General features: G+C 31.5%; 2 protein-coding genes across 2 annotated transcripts; one reads left to right on the top strand and one right to left on the bottom strand.

Moving 5' to 3' along the window:
* The first annotated feature begins 6,677 nt into the window (after positions 1–6,677).
* LOC110653016 (uncharacterized) lies at positions 6,678–9,019 on the top strand. The gene is made up of 4 exons (XM_021808641.2): positions 6,678–7,414; positions 7,539–7,750; positions 8,224–8,488; positions 8,600–9,019. The coding sequence occupies exons 1-4, from the start codon at positions 7,154–7,156 to the stop codon at positions 8,894–8,896; spliced, it is 1,035 nt and encodes a 344-aa protein (XP_021664333.1). The 5' UTR covers positions 6,678–7,153; the 3' UTR covers positions 8,897–9,019.
* Positions 9,020–11,929: 2,910 nt separating this feature from the next.
* LOC110653025 (diphosphomevalonate decarboxylase MVD2, peroxisomal) lies at positions 11,930–18,379 on the bottom strand. Its single transcript, XM_021808648.2, has 10 exons — positions 17,804–18,379; positions 16,826–17,024; positions 15,718–15,781; positions 15,323–15,386; positions 15,139–15,219; positions 13,885–13,971; positions 13,411–13,568; positions 13,247–13,295; positions 12,500–12,624; positions 11,930–12,353 (listed from the first exon to the last, which is right to left on the bottom strand). The coding sequence occupies exons 1-10, from the start codon at positions 18,008–18,010 to the stop codon at positions 12,140–12,142; spliced, it is 1,248 nt and encodes a 415-aa protein (XP_021664340.1). The 5' UTR covers positions 18,011–18,379; the 3' UTR covers positions 11,930–12,139.
* Between the last annotated feature and the right edge of the window lie 3,183 nt (positions 18,380–21,562).

Consider the following 21,562-nt stretch of genomic DNA (forward strand, 5'->3'; position numbering starts at 1 on the left):
TTATGGGGCTCATATTCATCCAGATAAGCAATTTCCTCCTAAGGCTGGTAGGGAATGATAATGTTCTGATAGTTAAGTTGGAAAAAAGGGGGTACAAAAAAAAAAATTCTCTATGGGTAATTATAAGTGTTACATAAGGTGAAGAATGTGCTGGTAGGAGTAAATCATAGGGTTAGAATTCTCGAAGTAATGAAACTAGTAATCAAGATAAGACTAAGAAATAAAAAGAAAGTTAAAGTTGATGATATAGACATCTTTGAAGGAAAAGGTGTAAGGATGAGATAGGACTAAAATTAAGGAATAAGTACAGCAGGTTGAAAAGATACCAACAATACCAAAAATAGGAAAAGGGAAGTGGATAAGATCTAAAGGACAGGAAGAGAGCTCGATAGAGTCAGTTATAATGATGAGGATAAGGAGTGTCTAACCATCCCTCGTGTTAACACTACCTATGAGCGGTGAAGGATACAGTGTCTTTGTGACGCCTTGAGTTGGCCTAGGGTGTGTTTTGATGCGGAATGGAAAAGTAGTGGCTTATGCTTCAAGGCACCAAGAGGCATGAGCAGAACTATCCCACCCATGATTTGGAAATGGCGGCTGTAGTCTTTGCACTAAAAATCTGGAGACACTACCTGTATGGTGAAGTGTGCGAGATATACACCGACTATAAGAGTTTGAAGTACATCTTCCAACAGAGGGATTTAAACTTGAGACAGAGGAGATGGATGGAGCTTCTGGAAGACTATGATTGTACCATCCAGTACCACCCTGGGAAGGCCAATGTAGTAGCAGATGCTTTAAGCAGAAAATCTTACAGCGATTGGCGCACATTTCAGCAGAGAAGAGACCGTTGATTCAGAAAGTACATGAGTTGATGGATCAAGGTTTAATCCTAGATCTTTCAGATGAGGGGGTCTTGTTGGCTCATTTTTCAGTGAGGCCAGACTTGCGAGATAGAGTTAGAGTTTCCCAACACAGAGACCAACAATTAATAAATATCATAGAAAGAGTACAGCAGGGTGAAGGTGGTGAGTTTGGATTTGCCAATAATGGCGCCCTAGTGCAAGGTTCTAGGATATGTGTGCCCAATATGGACAACCTCAGGAATGAAATCATGCGAGAGGCACACTATACACTGTACAGTGTCCACCCAGGTTCCACCAAGATGTACCATGATGTGAGAGATAGCTATTGGTGGAATAGCATGAAGAGAGGCATAGCAGACTTTGTGTCCAAGTGCTTGACTTGTCAGAAGGTGAAGTTTGAACACCAGAGACCGTCAGGGAAGTTGCAAGAGCTCCCTATCCCAGAATGGAAGTGGGAAATGATTTCTATGGATTTTGTGACTGGGTTGCCTCGTACCACGTGAGGATATGATTCGATATGGGTAATTGTAGACCGTCTAACCAAATCAGCTCACTTCTTGCCTGTGAAGACTACATATTCTGTGGCACAGTACGCCCGGCTCTACATTCGAGAAATAGTCAGATTGCATGGAGTTACGGCTTCCATAATATCTGACAGAGGGCCCCAGTTCACTTCTCGGTTTTGGAGAAAGTTGCAGGAGGCACTTGGCACACAGTTGAACTTCAATACGGCTTTCCGCCCTCAGACAGACGGACAGTCCGAAAGGACAATCCAAACACTGGAAGACATGCTTCGCATGAGTGTTTTGGATTTTGGAGGTCAATGGGATGAGCAGCTAGCTTTGGTGGAGTTTGCCTACAACAACAGTTATCACTCCAGTATAGGGATGCCACCCTATGAGGCACTATATGGAAGAAAGTATAGGTCTCCTCTGTGTTGGACGGAAATGGAGGAAGCGAAGGTGCATGATGTAGACCTAGTGCAGTACACTTCAGAGATAGTTCCTTTAATCAGGGAACGACTGAAAACAGCTTTCAGTAGGCAGAAGAGTTATGCAGACCCCAGACGGAGGGATGTGGAGTTTGCAATGGGCGACTATGTATTCTGAAGATTTCTCCAATGAAGGAGTCATGAGATTTGGAAAGAAGGGCAAGTTGGCACCTCGGTATATTGGACCTTTTGAGGTTCTTGATAGAGTTGGGCGATTTGCCTACGGTTGGAGCTACCACCCAACCTTTCTCACGCTCATCCCGTGTTTCACATCTCTATGCTCAGAAATACATTCCGATCCTTCTCATGTACTCTGATCGAATGTAATAGAACTAAAGGAGAACTTGACATTTGAGGAGCAACTTTGTAGCCATAGTGGACTACCAAGTGAGATAACCTAAGATCAAAGCAGATCCCTATGGTTAAGGTTTTGTGGAGGAGCGATCGGTGGAAGAGTGCACTGGAGTCGAGCGGGACATGCGTAGCAAGTACCCTTATCATTCAATGTGTAATCATGTACTTTATTACGCCTTGTGTAAAATTCGAGGACGAATTTTACGTAAGGGAAGAATGTAACACCCACGATTTTTATATATTATTATTGGGCCGTGTAGGTATCCTCAATTCGCGGAAATTCGACGGTTGTCCGGATGCGTGAATTTCCGAACAGACCAGACTACGAAAAAGTCTCCGAATTGGATCGAGGTTTTGGCTACCCCACCATTGTCGGGCATCCCGGCGCGTTCAGAAGTCGGAATCGGCAAAGGTAAACCCGAACCTTGCTTTTCGTAATTTTCTAGTGCTTAAATAGGATTAAAAATCCATAAAATATTCGTGGTAGCTTAGAAAATTACGATTCTTTTTGCAATAGCTTAGTAATATTTCTAAGGACCGCGGGGCAGAGTTTTATAATTTTTAGAGCTTATTTGAGCAATTTTTGCAAAAATGATCAATTATAAGGACTAAATTGAAATTATACATATTGTGATGTATGATTGATTTGATGGGCGGGAGGGCTGTGTGATGTGATTGAGTTGTGGATATATGGATTGTGGATATAGAAGTGTGTTTTGAGCCCTTTTGCAAGTTGGGTAGGTCCTAGGTATAAGGAGACTCTGTGGATTTTGATGCGACTTAGGACGTATTGGGTCTTTTCTTGATTTGTATTGGGTCATTTGTATTAAATAATTTTAATATAATTGTCAGGTGAGCCGGAACAGCCTTCTTCCTCCGCCTAGCCGCCACAGTGATTGCCGTCAAGTCTGTGAGTAAAATATTAATTTTAATTGTAATTTCGATATTATTATATGTTCAAGCATGCCCATGCATCACTTATATGCAAATATTTATGTAGTTAAACTCTAGGCACGATTTATGTTGCATTCATAACTGTTAGCGTGTCATGGATGTTGTTGTGGTAATTTGGAGCAGTGTGCGTGCGTTGGCGTGCGTGTGACGTGGTGTGGACTATGGATAGGACGGGTAGACACGGCTTGAGATCTTATGGGACCACGTCGCCGGGGTAGACACGGCTTGAGTTCTTCGCTGGGACCCCGATTTGGTTATTAAGTGGAAGTCCGAGCTGAGTTCTTCGCTGGCACCAGGTTGGATTTAAGAGAGCTGTATAGGGGATCAGCTCCCATATATTATGATTGATGTTACAGGGTGCGTGAGTGCTTCAAATTACCTTTTTGTTGTTATGATGTGAAAATATGGTTGCTGTTGCATTTCACTCCACAGGTTGCATTAGTTCTAGATAGTTATAGAGATTATGGTTAAAATTGATATTTTACTCTCTGAGTCGAACGCTCACTCCTGTTCAATATTTTTTTCTCAGGCTACAGGAGGATTTTATTGTGGTTAACCTGCTTTTCTCCTTCGCAGGTTGTTTATCAATAGTTTTATAATTTTATTTACTCCTAGAATTTCCGCATGTGTTAGAAATATTTAAATAATTCGGGTCTGTAATATAAATTGTCATGTGGACCTGTAAAATTATATGCATGTTTGATGGATTGAATGAGGGAGCTGGGCTCCCATTTATTTTTATGCCGATATGAGTATGTGGAGGGTGAGCTGAACTCCCCAATTGATGATATATTTTGTTTACAGGTCGGGTGAGTCAAAAACTCCCCGTTGAAAGGTCCACTTTATGGCCGGACTCTGTCCGGTTGGTTTCTTGAAATTGGGCCCAAATGGGCCTTAGAGTTGGGTTAATGAACAGTTAGGCTTACTACGGGCCTCGGGGGCTTTAGGCTGGCCCAGGTCCTAGTGCCGGTCCGGCCCATAGATTGGGTCGTGACATAAAAATACTTACTAAATATATTAAATAATTAATATATTAAATAGGCTTTAATATTTTCTGTATTAAATAATATGACAATATAAAATTTTAAAATATCAATATAACAAAAATAAAAATTTTATAATAATAATACAGTAAACTAATAAAAATTTATTTTAAAAATTATTCTATTTTATAATTTTATAGATAATTTTCTTTCACATATTAGATATGTAATTTCATTATACAAGTAAAGATTATTTAAAATTATTAAAAATTAAAATAAGATATGTAAATCAAATTTAAAAAAGAAAAAATAAAATGATATAGTTTAAATGATTTAAATTCAATGAGTTAATTTGTATTTATCATTAATTTATTTTAATTTTTAAATATTTTTATCTATTTATATTTTAAAGCTTATTATTGTATTTTTTTATTATATTATATTTAAGTTTATAATTAAGTTAATATTATATATTAATAATATAACATATAACTTTGATAAAAGTATAATCGAATAAAAAAATAATTTTTAAATTGATAAATATGTTTAATGAATGTTATAACGATTATAATAAAATGAAATGCACATTTGCAAAAAAATATAATATATATATATATATATATATATATATATATATATATATATATAACTATTTAAATTATTATTATTATTATTATTATTATTATTATTATTATTATTATTATTATTATTGAAATAATTTTATTGACAATGAAGTGCAGTTAATTGTTCTAACAACAGTATTATAATTATTTTATACTGATAATTTTTTATTTTTAAATTTTTTTTATTTTGTTACTAATAATAAATACTTTCTTTTTAATTTTTACATAATATATCTTAAAATTTTTTGACATGTTATCTTTTTTTTTTCTTTTCAATTAATTGAACCTCTTGAACAATAAAAAAAAAAACACTAGAATCCCCTTTAAATTTTTATTTAGATGTTTTATTTAATTAATTGAATTTTTCGATTATTATTTTTTATTGTAATCTTTAAAGTTTAAACCACTTAGGGGTTGATATGTGAATTCAAAATATTTTTTCACTATTCTATTTTTGGTTATTGTCATTCTTATTGTTTTTAAATTATTTAATTATTAAATTTACAATAATTATCATTATCATTATTAAATCAATTTAAGATGATTTTATTTTATAAAAATAAATTTTATTTTATAAAAATAAATTTTATTTTATATATTAATATTATATTAATGAAATATTAGACTTTCTTTTCATTATAAGAAACGTGTAATAACAATAAATTGTTGCTCTATTTTAGCATATTTTTTACTTTTTTTTTTGTATACACTACTTGAAATAGTAATATTATCCTTTAGTTATAATTATAATAACAACAATAGTATTAATATCATTATTATATGAAAATATAATTAAAAATAATATTCATAAACTTTTCATAATATATGTTTAGAGTTTTTAGTCTATTAAATGTGTAAATTTAGTTGATAGTCATAAATAATTAAATTTTTTATGCTCTTAAATTCTAATATAATTCATAATATACTTATGCCATATTTGGTATGATGCAATTAAAATTGTAGTAAAATCGTGATTATCTTACATATTTAATTATATTATTTGGCAACAAAAAAAAATTGACGTAATAGAATGACAATTACATAGTATAATTAATTATATCTAAAGTAATGTAATGGTCATTACATATAAAAATGAACATAATCATGATTATTTATTTTATTTTTTTATTTATTATTAATACTATCACCATTATCATTACCACCATCACCACCACCATCACCATCTTATTACCATAATTGCTATTATTGTTGTTTAACCACCGCTATCATCACTTAATTATTGTCATCATTATCACTACTTAACTATTATCATCTCTACCACCACCACCACCACCACCACTATTTTAACTTGTCGCCACCACCACTAACATCTAACTGTCATTATCATCACCACCATCACTACTTAGCCATCATTACCACTCGACTACCAATGACTACAACCATTATTATTTATTATTAATATTATAAATAAATTAAATATTAGAATAAATATTACCATTATATTACACTATTTATATTTTTATTTTTATAACTAAATAAAAAGAATATAATAATAATAATTATATTATATTATAATTTTGATTGCATTACATAATTGATTATATTGTATTACCTATAAAATGTAATCTTAATTAATTTTTAATAATTAAAAAAATATTTTAAAACAATGTGTACGTACATTACTCTTGTAATCTAAACTTATTATCATAAAAATATTGTTAGGTTGTTATTTTTAATGAATTCATTAATTTACATTTTCTAGTAAGTATTATTAATATTATCTTTTTTTTTTATAATTAGACTCTATAATGTTGAAAAAAAAAAAATTAAAGCTTGTAAATGGCTAAATCAACGAACTGTTAGCATATTTCCTACTGAAGCGTTGACCCACCTTCAACTACTACAGGTAGCTACTTTGCCTTAATTATCTTTCGTCAATTCTTAATGTTTAGTCTGGCAAATATGGATTATGAACTGGGTTTTTACTTTCGTGTCTGGAGACTATGGATATCGCACTTGATTCTCTAAATGACGTATCAAAGAATTGAATACCAGAAATTAGTTTCTTCACTTAATTATCAGCAAATGGATGTCAATTGATTTTTTTGCTTTTTAACTATTTTGCGTGGATTTGGCTTGATTTGGAAAGTTTGTGTATTTCCCATAAGTTTATGTAGATGATTTTCTTTAATTTGCAAGCTGAGACTTGGACTTGTCACTTTTAATCTTTTGGTAATATTGATAATCTGATTGTTTGGCCAAAGTTTTAGACAAATTTTAATCTTCATTTTATTCCATCGTGAGTAATATTTTAGTAATCAACTTGTTCTGAGCCATTATTATTTGTTTTTGTCAAGTAATTTGAGAATTTCCCCAACTTTAGGTCAACTTTTGAAGAACTTTTCTAATTCTTTTGTAGGGATGTTCAGGGAAATTGCAGTAGTTCTGTTGATTGGGTTGCTGGCATGGGCGTATCAGGCTGCCTACCCGCCGCCTCCCAAGCTTTGTGGTAGCCTAGGTGGGCCTCCCATCACTGCACCTAGAATAAAACTGAGGGATGGAAGACATTTGGCTTACAAGGAGCACGGTGTATCAAGAGAAACTGCCAATTACAAGATCATATATGTTCATGGCTTTTCCACCACCAAAGATAATTTTGGGTTTGTAAAAGTCCTTCCTCAGGTACTTCATCTTCTATTTTAAATTGACATTGGTAATAAATCAAAAATTTTCTTTAATCAAGAGGTTTTTAGTTGTTTTCTGGAGAACTTCATTGTTTTCTTTCCGTTTTATGTTTCATTTTCAGGAAGTAATTGAAGAGCTAGGTGTGTATTTTGTGTCCTTTGACCGGCCAGGTTATGGAGAAAGTGATCCAGATTCAAAGCGAACTCTGAGGAGTTTGGCTTCTGATATAGAGGAACTTGCTGATCATTTAGGACTGGGATTAAAATTTTATGTAATTGGGTCTTCCATGGGAGGCCAGCTGGTTTGGGGCTGCCTGAAGTACATCCCTCATAGGTATGATTTTTTCCTCCTCACTTGCCATTGTGATCAATTTTCCACCTCAGGAATCTCTTGCCTTCTCTTATTTGGAATTTGGGATATATCATGAATGTAATGGAACAATTTGTGGAATGCATCCGAGTAAAATTAAGCATAGCATGCTATGAAATTGAACTAGCATTGTTCTTTTATTATTTAGTGCTAAGAATATGTTGGAATTCCCCCTTTTTTTTGGGTTTGAACTTCACAAATAATGACAAGAAAATGTGTTCATATGATTAGACATTCTTCTTAAATCTTTCTCATTTCTTTCACCGTGAAAATCCCTGAATATTGTTGTTTTTTGATTGTTGTTCTGGGAAATGTTGATTTTTCTGCATTTTTTCATCTGTTTTTGTGTGAAGTTATTATTATTATTATTATTATTATTATTATTATTATTATTATTATTATTATCTGGTCAAGTTGGGAGTTTCGGGTGCCTACAGGCTAGCAGGAGCAACACTGATTGCTCCTGTTGTCAACTATTGGTGGCCTCAATTTCCTGCCAACTTGTCTAAAGAGGCGTACTACCTACAGCTACCACAAGACCAGTGGACACTACGTGTTGCTTACTATACTCCATGTCTAACCTACTGGTGGAACACGCAGAAGTGGTTTCCTGCATCATCTCTTGTTGTCAGAAGGCCTGAGATTTTCTCTCGACAAGATCTGGAAATTTTTTCCACAGTTGCTGGGAGTCTAACACCCATGGTACTTCATTTTTCTATACACCATTACAAGTCATTGGTGATATGCTGCACTACTTAGAACTTAGAATATTTAGCCATGATATATTGCCATTTCTCACTTTTTTCCTTCCAGCAAAAGGTAACTCAACAAGGGGAATTTGAATCCTTACATCGTGACCTCATGGTTGCATTTGGGAAATGGGAATTTGATCCGATGGATATTGAAAATCCTTTTCCTCACAACGAAGGCTCAGTTCATCTATGGCAAGGAGATGAAGACAGGATTGTGCCAGTTACCTTGCAGCGTTATATCGTCCAAAAACTTCCATGGATTCACTACCATGAGTCGCCTGGTACTGGACACATGCTCTCCTATGTTCCTAGGATGAATGAAGCCATTTTGAAGGCTCTTTTGCTAAGCAGAAAGTAGCCTTTTTCTTGATTTCTAATATTCTTGTATCTTTACTTATGTTGTACAAGATATTTGCCTGCAACTGTTGTGGATTTTCACACTAATTTTAATCAAATTATCATATGAATGTTCTGTGTTCTAGCAGAGTTTCATGAGTGTCTTATTGAAGTCCACCTCTGGATTTCTGCATTACCTCAGAGTTTAACTTGTATAGCTAGAGAAACTACTGAATACTATTCATTATCACAAAATATAGCAGATGGTTTAGGTGTTAGTAACTGTACCTTTATCGTTGGAGGCTCAAGCAGAGGCTGGTTTACTTATGTTTTCTCATATGCTTGTCTCTAGCTATTAGAGATCCTATATCCGTACCAACTCAAGATATACTTATTGGGCTATATGTATTAACCAGCGGAAATTGTCGATATATTTGTGCAAATAGATATAATCCATGTAATCGCAAAAATTATCAAAATAAAAGAACAGACTGTAATAATGATAAATATACAAAAGAATCCTTTTTTTTCCTAATTTCTATGATGCATTTAGCACTTACCGATAGAAAAGAATCCATTTAGATAGTCCTTTGTGGCTCCAGTGACAGCTAGATCAACACACTTATTCCTCTAATCTCACACCATGCTAGATCAACTCGAGATTCACAACATGCTAGATCAACTCGAGATTCACACCATGCTAAATGTGCACTCTTATTATTTCAGACAGAATTAGTGGCAGTATTGCAAAAATTATATCTGTCTGTTGATCCCGCAGGTTAAAGCAAATTTTTTGGACAAATAATTAGAGTAAGACAGAAGAATCTTCTTCTGTTTAAATGATTCTAAATTAAAGATAGATTACTAAGTTCCCCTAACTTTTGGGATAATATACATTTTTTGTATATATATATTTTTTGTGTCACTGGTTGTAAACTATGAGTGCATTCGTTGTACTAAAAAATAATATTCTTTGCGCTCATATTTAAGTGTGAAGAAATTTTGCACCAGATATCTTATAATTTCCTTTCTAGTATTTAAAATTAACCATATTTTAATTCTTGACATTGTAAATTTCTAGTATTTAAAATTAACCATATTTTAATTCATGACATTGTAAAATATAGCGCCGCCTTAATTCTTGAATTTTTATATTGTAAAACACCTAACCTCAAATTTTACACTTATCACTGATAATAGTGCAAGGACTACAATTGTTAATTTTGGAACAAAAAAAATTATATGTAAATAATGGCAAACCTCAGGATTTTAAGTAATTTACTCTTGAAATTAATTTGAAATCTTAGCAGTTATACTACAGGAAGTGACACTTTTCTTGTTTGGGTTGCTGAGAATGCCGGGGAATTGGACCTGCAGGAGGAATGCTATGCATTTTTGCATACCGAACTTCTAGATCTTACGGTTGATTGTGACCTCATATTTGTACTATCCTTAAGTTCGAAAGTTGTAAGCATAAGTCATAGTGATGTTTCATTCTCTTTTAGGAATTCTCCGCGGAACCAGGGTTGACCACAGGTAAGAGAACTGCTAAATTATGACCCAGCTCGCGACCGACCCAAAGTTAAAAGGTAAATTTTTTTTTTAACTTGAAAATTGATGATGATTTTCTAAAAATTTAATACTTTGACGCGAAATGACTTGTAGCTCGCAAATTAATTCAAGTATGATCTGAAATCCTTTTTATATATAATCACTGATAGGTAATTTGAATCAACTCACAATTCGAAATAACTTAGACCAGTCTGAACCGTCCTGTTCGCAACATCTAGGTAGGACCATGTTGTACTTACATATATGATGAATTTTTGGTTCTCTTGAAGTTGTGCTCATGTTGTGGATTTTGCAACATGAAACACCAGAAAAGGCTTCTTTTCATCCTGAAGTTTCTGTGCACTCCAATTCCTGCTTCCAGAGCCGCAGGCTCAAAGGGAGAACTCCTTTCTAAGGTTACAAGGATCCCAATGGATTTCGTTGTTTTTGATGCATTGTAGATAAAAGGTTATTCTAAATTTTTTCCTTAATGCACAACCAATGCCTGGTGATTTTCAAACCAGGAAATAATGGATCTAAATGAAGGTGATACTGGCTATTATCCCGCAAGGCTCTTTGCATGGGAATTACACCCTCTCAAGCTTTGTCACCTAGACAGCTTATTCAAGCTGCTACTCTCTTTAGCTACAGTTTCTCAAGGTATATCGATTCAAATGTCTGGTAAGGGTAAAAATATATATCTGTAGCCATAGAGTTGCCTCATCTCTAAAACTAGTTTTGCCAAACAAACTCGGGGAGCGTACACGAGATATGCAAAAAACCAGTGAATTTTGACTTGGTGGAATTGAAATCGTCTCCAAAACCAAGGTTATGAGTTTGAACTCCAGTTAGAATCTAGTCAACATTCTAATTCAACCAAAAGACTTGCAGAAATCCACAGAACATTATTTGCTTTGTTGAACTGGTAATCCAAAGCATAAATTCAAATGATTTGATACCACACAAAAGTTTGTTCGAGTAATAGTAGGAGCAGATTCGCTTGTCTTAGGCAAGACCAACCATATGCTCATGGCTTCATCATTAAATCCAAGTCAATATGGATCATGTAAGTTGCTTCAGGACCTAGGTATTAGCCAATGTGATGGCTTCTAAAACTTTTGTGGGGGTTTATTATCTTAAGCTGCTATAAGAAAATTATGAACCTAGAGGGAGGGTCCAAAGAAGGATCACTAGGTTTCCGAAGACACAAAAACTGTTTGGCGTTTGACAAATCGATCAGTCCGATGATTTAGTACTTTAAGGCAGAAATATCTGGAATCTCCAGGTGTAAAGATGAAATAAAAAGCAAATTTAACTGTTCAAATCATTGAATATTGCAAAACTAACCACACAAGGAAGGGCAACATAAGCTGGCGAACCACATATAAGTCGCAGAATAAGTACAGTAACAATTTCAATTTAACAAGTAGGAATTTATTCATCAATCAGTGCATAGATATACAGAATTTCAAATTACTGTATCAACCATTTTAAGACTTGCAGCTGAATGAAACTTGAACTGTTAATTGAGAGTAAATAAACACTAAATGTACCCTGAAGCGAGGGAAAAAAAAAAAGAATACAAATGCAAATCAAAAGCAGCATCACTGCATATTTGTGAGGAAAAGTGACAGAATTACTTCAATGTAACTTCAATTACAAAAAACAATCATCAGGCTTACAAAGAGCTAGAAAGAAGGCAACGATTGCCCTTTTATTTAGGCAGCCCAGTTTCAGGACTGAGAAGAGCCTGACTTTCATCAGAGAGCAAAACTGGACCTCGACCTGGTCTTGTGCAGATGAAATAACTAACATCCCCTTTGTATCTTGGGGCATCCTTAATTTCTGAAGGTGGTGGGAATGCTTCCACATCCTTCAAATCTTCAATCCCAGCATCTTTCAGTATTGACTTATCACCAAGAACATAACTGGGGAGGGAGAAAATGTATCATCAAAGAACTCGTCTAACAAGGTTCTGTTAATGGCAGCCCCCAAACAACGCACCTAAATCCTTCTATTATATCTTCCATTAAGAAACAATTTATATTGTCATTAATATCCAAAGAAAACTTACCTGTTTAAATCAGTATCAGAATTAGGAGGGAAATAGAAAAGCAGCTTCTGCAGTAACCGGGCAGCAGCCTGCCTATTACGTGCAATTAGAACTGCATTAGGCCCAGCATCAAATGTATAAGCCACCTGTCAATTTTTCACTGATGGTCAACTACTATAGTAATCAGCAATATCTCACATGGAATATGGAATGCAGAATGTTTGATCAGTGTGACTCTAAACCATCTATGTTGCTTTACTTTCTACAATAAAAGTGGCCAACAGAAAGAAAATAGGCTAATTGAGAGGGCTTAATCCAACCAGGATGCTTGACATTCAATATTTCTTTTCCACGTGGAACTAATATAATCTTTCAACAGAAACAGCAATTAACAGTTTAGAACAATTGTTGCCACAAGTGAAAGAAGCCCTATGTCCAGGCATTCTGAAAGCATATACAAGTCTTTTAAGTGCCAAAGCCCAAATTGCCTAAAATTAACAAGTCAATACCACAAAGGGGAAACGCCTGTATCAATCATTGGAAAGGAAATTTGTAAAAACTATTATCATTATATCAAGAATAATAATGCATGTCTCAAGAGCAAAACATGAAAGTTATCACCCACGACTGAATCACTGAATTTTGATTAATGACTGTTACTGCAGCATATACTAATTCTGAACTTCAAAAACTGAGTTTCTATTATATGATTTCTCTTCTAAAATTGTGATTTATCCAGCCCAAATAAGAGTTCAAAACTAGACAAACCTGAGGTGTTCCTTCAGAACGATTCCATTTTTCAGCACAGCTGATTATCCTGCTACAAAGTCATTATATTAATACTAAGATCTAGAGTTTCGTTCCTCAATCAGAACATGAATAAATAAATGAAATAGCTTCTATTCCATGTCAAACTGGAAAGTGAAATTTGCCTGTGTGATGTATCATTCATGTAGAAAATTGGAGGACATGTATCCAAGCAGACAGCATGGAACTGATTACTATCAGCACAGGTTAAGTGTGCAAAAGATGCAAAATCACGATTTTTTATGGCCTCTTCCATTTGTATAATGCGTTTTGGTACGATCTCCTGAAAGCATTAATTAAATCAAATTCAAATGCTCTCATAATAATCTATAAACGACATAATACAAGGATAATTACCATCAAAGAAAGAGTGCAGAAGAAAAAAAATAGAAAACCTGAAGGAGAGTAATCCCAATGAAAATAATGCAATCAAATTATGAAGCACATTTATCATCTAGTTAGTAGTTAGATAGAGTATAGGACTCTAAACCTATTTTAAGTCCTTAAAGCTCTGTCATTGAAAAGACTTTCCTCAAATAGAGAGACAACCACTTAGAAAAATCAGCTGCCTAAACTATAATTAAAGAATTGAAAAGCACCTTAGCTCTATGTTGCAAAAGCAAGCTGGTTTCAACAGTCTCACGCATTCCTGTAGTGCTACTAGTTTCTTTCTGCCGTGAACTTACCTGGAAAAAAAAAAAATTAATAATAATAAGATCACAAGAACCCGGAGCATAGAGAAGTCATAAATGGCTAAATGAGAAAAAATTAATTCTCTATAGCGTGACACCATTAATGTAGAACAGGGGGTTGGTACATTAGAAACTAAACCTTAAAATAATTATAATGCTCTTTATAAACAGAAATTTTAACCCAAAATCTAAAATAGTTGTGCATATATCATCACACCAAAAGTGTTTGCATTACGATATGCATTGACCAACTGTACATCAAGTTTCTTCTGATATATTTAGATTGCAATTTGCAGCTACACAAGATATAAGCAGATTGTGATAACCAAAAGCACTGAGTAAACTCCAACATGCTGTAACAGATTCAAATGATGAATCTGCCAGTACAACGTATTAAGCCTGTATTGACAAGGTTCATACAGGACCTCTTTTACGAGATCTAAAAATTAGGAGAAAAGCTGCAGCCATTACTTGACAATCTATAGAAAATTCCTGTTATCTACCACCCAATTAACTCATTATAAGGTTGGTTCATATTTACTTCTTTCACGGCTGCTCAATACACCTAGATACTTCAATAATCTTTAGCCAACTTGTTCTAACATTTAGCATGCTTGCATTTTAGGAAGTAAAGATGCCTATATGTATGGTTCCACATGAAACTTATTTCTTAAAGTTCCAAATTCAGCAAGATGGAGAGATAATATATGGTAAAAGTTGAAAATGTTACGGCTATCCTCAGGGGAGGACATGAAAATGTCACCATAAACAAATAAAAGGAAATTCACGTAAAACACGGAATAAGAGAACACTTGTTGAAACCAATCACATGAACACATGTTTCCTGATGCAAACTTCAAAAACACATTCAACATTTATTGCAAATATGCACTACAAATAAAAAAGTCAATAATCAAAGTCTTTTAGCAGAAACTCTCACCATATAATAGGCAAGAATGTAAAATAAATAAATAAATAACCAAAAAAAAAACCAATTTTGATAATTTAAATGAAATAAGTGAGCCAAAACCACTAGGAAGAAAATTTTATGAAACACCAGGTCCACCCGCATAATTTCAGAATTAATTAATCCAAGAGGATAATAGCAAACAGGAAAGTTATTCAAACATCCAACTGTTAAATAAGAAAAAAGAAACATACCACAGCAATAATAATAACAAGATCATCCCAGTGCTTCTCATCTACAACTTCAACAGCAAGGCTGTCACTTCCATCCTCAAACTTGAGATGAATTAATAAATTATATGTTAGATTTAACTGGTCAAAATGACAAAGCACCTCCTACACTTAAGGGACCAAATATAAACCTCAAAATCAACATTACCTTTCCCATGTTCCACTTTACAAATCCACCAAACAAACTACGACAAGCACTGCCTGAACCTTGCCTAAGCAACAAGGTCACTAAAATATCAAAATCTGAATCCAACTTATATGAACATCTCTGACATATTTATGTATAAATTATAAAATATACAACTCAACTATAAAATAATTCAAGACAGCAGGAAATAGGGGGAAAAAAAAAGAAACATAGTGAATTTTAGATACCCATCATGACAAGAATTTGAAATATCAACTACATACAATAATTAGATACCAACAATGATCCATACATCAGGGCATTCAGAATTATAAAAGGCATAAAGATAGACATCCATTGAAACCAAACACTAAGCAACTAGAAAATAGAATATGTGTCAACCATAAAGCATATACCTTGCAATAGCAGAAAGCTTACTATTGTCTTCTTTAGCATTCATCAGCTTTGCAAGGGCAAAAACTGCAATAGAACATGACAAATCAGATATATTCATTGATGAATTCTTATGTCCGTTAAACATTAAAATTAAAGATAGAGGTTTGCACGTGTAAAGCTGAAAATTAATGAAGTCGTTGGTCATAGCAGAAGCTGCAGAGCCATTGTGGCTCAGTGGGAGATTCAGATGAACTCTATTAATCAAGTTAAGTAGATCAATTCAACAAGGCCAGAATGCAATCATAATAAATACAGTGCCTTTCACATAAATATTGATAACAAACTTAATGACAAGTGGGGGATCCAGCAGACAAAATCTTGTTACCAAACAAGAAAAAGTTCCCATACATGGACAGAGTAAATCAAAAAGACCATAACGTGTGGATTATTTCAACATGCATATTGAACAATAAAAAGATCTGCATCAGTGAATTGGAAACAATGTTGAAATAAGCCCACTTGTGCTCAGAATCATATCATTTTTGAGATTATCGAATCTAAAAGCATCTTGATGCTTGAGTTAGCTTGAACCACTTAAAAATCAACACTAAAGTCATTGCCAAATGTAGCAGATTATAAGATTACACCAGTACAAGGCATAAGGGAACAGACAAAGCCTATGAACATAAATCAATAGCAGAGATAACATGTCACAGGAGGCTGACTGTGACTTCTAAACCTCAAAAGATTATTCTTTTAAACTATATATTCTAGATTCTAGAATTTCCAAATTACATTCACACAATATATGGACAAGAAAGTAAGCTCCATCATCAATATTTCCAGCAGATGATATGAAGGTATGCACAATTCACATGTTATTGTAATAAAGATGAACTAAGAATCAAGCCAATTTTAGCAACCAGGAAAAAATAAATATTTTCAAATAGAATACAACTCAGATCATAATGATCTCTCAGAATCATGATAAGCAGCTTCATAATACCCAAAAGCCACCAGAAAATATATTTCAACACTGTAGGCTTGTCAACAATGTTGAAAGAGGGAAAAGGGGGTAAGAGGAAGGGAGAATTAATAAGCAAGAAAATTTGAGAAAATAATCTTCACCCAGACAAGCAAAACCAGCTGCTGAAGAAGCCAGTCCAGCAGCAGTAGGGAAATTGTTATATGATGCTATATGTACATGTAATTTCTCCCAATCCTTCTTTGAAATATTGATACCCCTTTCTTTATCCTCAACATCACAGGCTCGAGCACGAATTTCCCTTAAACAATTTTGGTACCTGCCTCCAGAAAGGGAAATCTCCTACACTAACCAGCAAAAACCAGAGCCATGAATCAACACAAAAAGGAAAGAAACTCTGCATGCAAATAAAAAAAAATCGCACTTTGTTTTAGTTGCAAAGAACCAAAATTAGATTTTAAGTATTGCATAAATTGTACAAAGTACTTCCAGTAGGGTGAGTTGACTCATTATAATTGTGATTAGCATAAGATAAAAATCCTCAGCGTGTGTTATCTGGGGGGAGATGGGATGAAAATTCAGATAATTAGAGTAGTTATCTTCTTCCACCCTTTTGAATATCAAATAATGGAAACAAAATCCAATTAGAGTCTAACTCAACCATGGATTCATGTCCAATCTTTCAAGATCAGTAGTTTTTTCCTGGTCTTCTCAACATTTTCTCAGCAAAAGTATTTTTCCTTCATTTCAAGTCATAGTAGATTTTAGACATAACACCATTAGAACTAGTTTATTTTATTACTATGGATAAAAATAAATCTAAAAGACTCAGTTAGCCTCAGAAGCTTATACTCTGAGAAGTTAAACAAAGAAAATTTACACTAGAGCAATGTCAGAATATAGAAGAAAAAAAAAATCATTTGCCCAAGGGAGCATATATGGTTGAACTCATTCAAGTGAACTCCCAAATAGCAATTCTACAGACAAAAACATATTAAACCCAGAAAAATTCATAATACCAATTTTCGTTTCTTTCAACTCTGATTTTTTTTTTTTCACCAACAAAAATACCCAATCCAATTAAGAAGTGAAAATGAGGAAAAATGCCACAAAGTCGATACCTTCCCATTAAGCCACATCCGATCCTGAACAAAACTAGGACTAACAGCCACAGTAGTGGTGGTACAAAGATGTGCAGGATCTAGAGTAACACTTATGCTATCGTTAACAGGCAAAATCAGGGTCTCATCCCTCTTCCCCCAGTACTTTATCACCGCTATATTAGTGGGTGTCTGCGCAGTCACCATTCTCACCCATGTCTCCGCCATTACAGAAAGCTTGTCCCACCTAAAAACTAAAACAAACAGCCAAAGAGAGATCTAAACGAGGATTCCGAAATTGAAGAGATTGATGATGTTGTTGAAGCTATTAATAGGAGAGAAAGAGAACGGAAAGGACTAGGACTAGTAGAAAACAACAACGGTGGGAATCATGGGGTTGAAGACTTGAGGGCTTGTGGGTCCAGTCTATATTTAATTCATTTCGGAGTTTCCAAGGCCTAGAGGTAGGATGTCTTAGTCAGGGGATTCGCCGGAACAGGCTCTGAATCATTTTATAGTCCAAAGCTTTTGTGACGTTGAACTGGTAAAGTGGCTACCAGACCAGGTTGAGTTTTGGTATCTACCTACCTATCAAGTTTTGTTTTTGAGTACTTTTATAATGGATAATTTAGGCTGAGGTAGACAAAATCTAGGACTTATTCTTTACATTTTTAAAATAAAGTAATTTAAATAAAATATACTTTAATTTTTACTATTAAAATTTAATTAAGTTACAAATTTTAGTAAAAATATTAAAATATTTTTATTTTCATTTTTATTTTTAATATGAAAATAATTTAATTGTTAATATTTTATTTTTTTAATAATTTAATTTTTAAAATTTTATTTTATTAATAATATAATTTTATAAATTAATTATTAAATATTATAACTATTTATAAATAAATCTTTATAATTTTGTAAAATTTTATTTATGTCATTATTATTTTAATAATATATAAATAATTATATATATATATATATATATATATATATATATAAAAATAAGAAAGAAATATGAAGCGAATCTTATTAAAATTTTAAGAATTAAATTATTTTGATATTGAAAATAGAATTTAAAATATTTTGATATTTTTATTAAATTTAATGAGAAATTAATTATAATTTTAATAATATAGATTAACTTATCGATTTATTAAAATGATAAAAATTAAATTATTTAGTTTTAAAACTATATGGATTGATTTATAAGTTTAATCAAATCTCAAAATTAAATTATTAATAAAATAAAATTTTAAAAATTAAATTATTTTTATATTAGAAAAAGTGTAAAGACCATTTTGATCTTTTTGCTAGAATTAAGGTTACTTAACTAAAATTCTAATGGAAATAATTAAGTCGTAAGTTTTGTTAAATTTATGAACTAAATTACTTAATTTTAAAAATATAAAAATTAAATTATATATTTTATTAAATTTTAAAAATTAAATTATGGTTTACCTTTTTATAATTTAGTGTATATGGTGTATTACTAGATTTTTTCTTTTTAAATTTGGCTCTATCGTTATATCAATAATAATAAAAAAATTTAAAATTTAGTCTAGTCGAAATGGTATTTAATAAATATATTATTAACATAAATTAATCATATATTATAATATTGATATATTTTAAAAATAATAATACTATGTTATGGAAAAAGGATAAGGTCAAATATCTTACTCCAATATGACAACTCCTATAAATTGTAAACAAATTTTCTTATTTTTTTTTTTTAGGAAATTCGAGTTTTTCTTTTGTTTTTTATTCATTTTGATTGCATGAAATTTAACTTTAAAATTAATATTTATCTATTTATTGTTAATTATAATTTAAAAAAATCTAAAGGTAATTGTATCTCACTAAAAAAATATTTTATATAATTTGATTAGATTTTTATGTTAATAAATGATATATATATATATATATATATATATAATGTAGCAAAATTTGTAATTTTAATCTAGTAAAAATCTATAAATATTTAATCATAATTTAATTACTATTATTACTTATTTCACAATATTTAAATTTTGTTATTAAAATAATGTTTAAAATGGATAAAAATATCTTTGCTAATATAATTATTTTTTTATGAAAAATAAATTAAATTAATTTTTAATAATGTAAAGTTGCGCAACGTGCAGACATGTAACTAGTTAAAACTAATAGTAACATATTTTATAATTAATCACTAAAAAGAAATTTATCTAAATTTTCATATATAATATTTATTAAAAATATTCTAAAATTTATAATTGAAATTTAAAGTTTTGATATACTAAATTTTATGAAATGATAAATATAAAAAATTTACAAATTAATCATATAAATAAATAAATATATTGGATTAATAGAATAATTGATTTAAATATTTCTATATGTAGTTATTTATTAAATGTAATTTGATTTAGGTATGTATATATATATATAAATATTAATTGAGAAATTAATAAAGATATAATGTAGTTCAAATGGCAAAAACTTTTTTATGTATCTAGAGGTTGGGTTCAATTGTCCTCGTTTACAAACCTTGAAGTTTCTTGTTTACCATTTAAAAAAAAAAAAAAAATCACTTTGAATATTTTTAAAACTGATCGAATTGACACTGGTCGATTCACTCAAGGCAACCTTGGTTTCAAATAAAATGGGTTCTTTTATCTAAATCAAACCGTTATTGATGCAACTTTCAATTAAACTAATTGAACAAACCAATTCGGTCCAATTCTCGCAAATCATACTAATAATTTAGTTTTGAGATTTAGTTTTATTAGTAAAATATTTATTTATTTATTTATTATTATAATTTAAATAAATAAAATATTTTTATTATATGTTTAATTGAAAATAATTTAATCTTTTTGTTAACAAAACAATCAATTTATCTAAATTTTATATTTAAATAAAATATAATTATTTAAATATAAAAACATTTCAACAATAATTATATATATATCATATATTTTTTATACAACAACAACAATAATAATAATAATAATAATAATAATAATAATAATAATTAAAGTGAAAATAAAATAAAAATATAATTTTTAAACAAATATCCATATATTAATAGTAAATATTTTATTTTAAATAATCTATATATGATTTTGTGTTGTTAATATAAATTGTATTATATTACATAAAAATAAATTTTCTTCTGCAATTTTTTTATTTAAATAATCACGTAAAAATAATTTTTAGTAGTGAGATATTATTTTATAAAATTATAGACCATAATAAAAGATTTAAGTATTAAGAAAACATATTTTTAAGAGTTATTACTTTCTAGTTAATTATTTTCTAGTATTTTATATTTAAATAAATATATATTATAAAGAATATTTAAATTATTCATAACTAAATAATTATATTTTTTAATTAATTAGTTGAATAATCAACGATTAACTATTAGTAGTTAAATGGCTAGAAGCTTAAAAGTATTTGATATTAATCATGTTATTATAATTTTGATTAATTAACTTCTAACTTTTTAAAAAATATATTGTAACACCTCTAATTTTTAAATAATTATTTTATATGTAAATATAAATATTTTAGTCTAACCCCCTGGTATTATGGGCTTTGCGTAGGTACTTTCGTTTCTTGGCAATTCGATCGTCACCAGGATCTACAATTTCAAACGGAGCAGATAAACTGTCGGAATCAGTTCAGAACCGGGTCAAAGTAATAGGCTATCCCACCATTTTTAGACGCCCTGGACGTGCTCCAAGCGTCAAAATTGGCATAGGTAAACCCGAACTCCGAGTTTCTTCAATT

Source organism: Hevea brasiliensis, chromosome 8, assembly GCF_030052815.1.
Source record: "Hevea brasiliensis isolate MT/VB/25A 57/8 chromosome 8, ASM3005281v1, whole genome shotgun sequence".
Lineage (NCBI taxonomy): Eukaryota > Viridiplantae > Streptophyta > Magnoliopsida > Malpighiales > Euphorbiaceae > Hevea > Hevea brasiliensis.

What these genes read in the sequence shown, in the direction of transcription:
- LOC110653016 (XM_021808641.2), top strand. Translation starts at nt 7,154, where the DNA reads ATGTTCAGGGAAATTGCAGTAGTTCTGTTGATTGGGTTGCTGGCATGG. An exon ending in CTGAAGTACATCCCTCATAG is followed by an intron (nt 7,751 to 8,223) that starts GTATGATTTTTT and finishes GGGTGCCTACAG; the next exon opens with GCTAGCAGGAGCAACACTGA. An exon ending in CTGGGAGTCTAACACCCATG is followed by an intron (nt 8,489 to 8,599) that starts GTACTTCATTTT and finishes TTTTCCTTCCAG; the next exon opens with CAAAAGGTAACTCAACAAGG.
- LOC110653025 (XM_021808648.2), bottom strand. Translation starts at nt 18,010, where the DNA reads ATGGCGGAGACATGGGTGAGAATGGTGACTGCGCAGACACCCACTAAT. An exon ending in GGATGTGGCTTAATGGGAAG is followed by an intron (nt 17,025 to 17,803) that starts GTATCGACTTTG and finishes TGGTTAGTGTAG; the next exon opens with GAGATTTCCCTTTCTGGAGG. An exon ending in TTTTGCAACATAGAGCTAAG is followed by an intron (nt 13,569 to 13,884) that starts GTGCTTTTCAAT and finishes TAATGCTTTCAG; the next exon opens with GAGATCGTACCAAAACGCAT.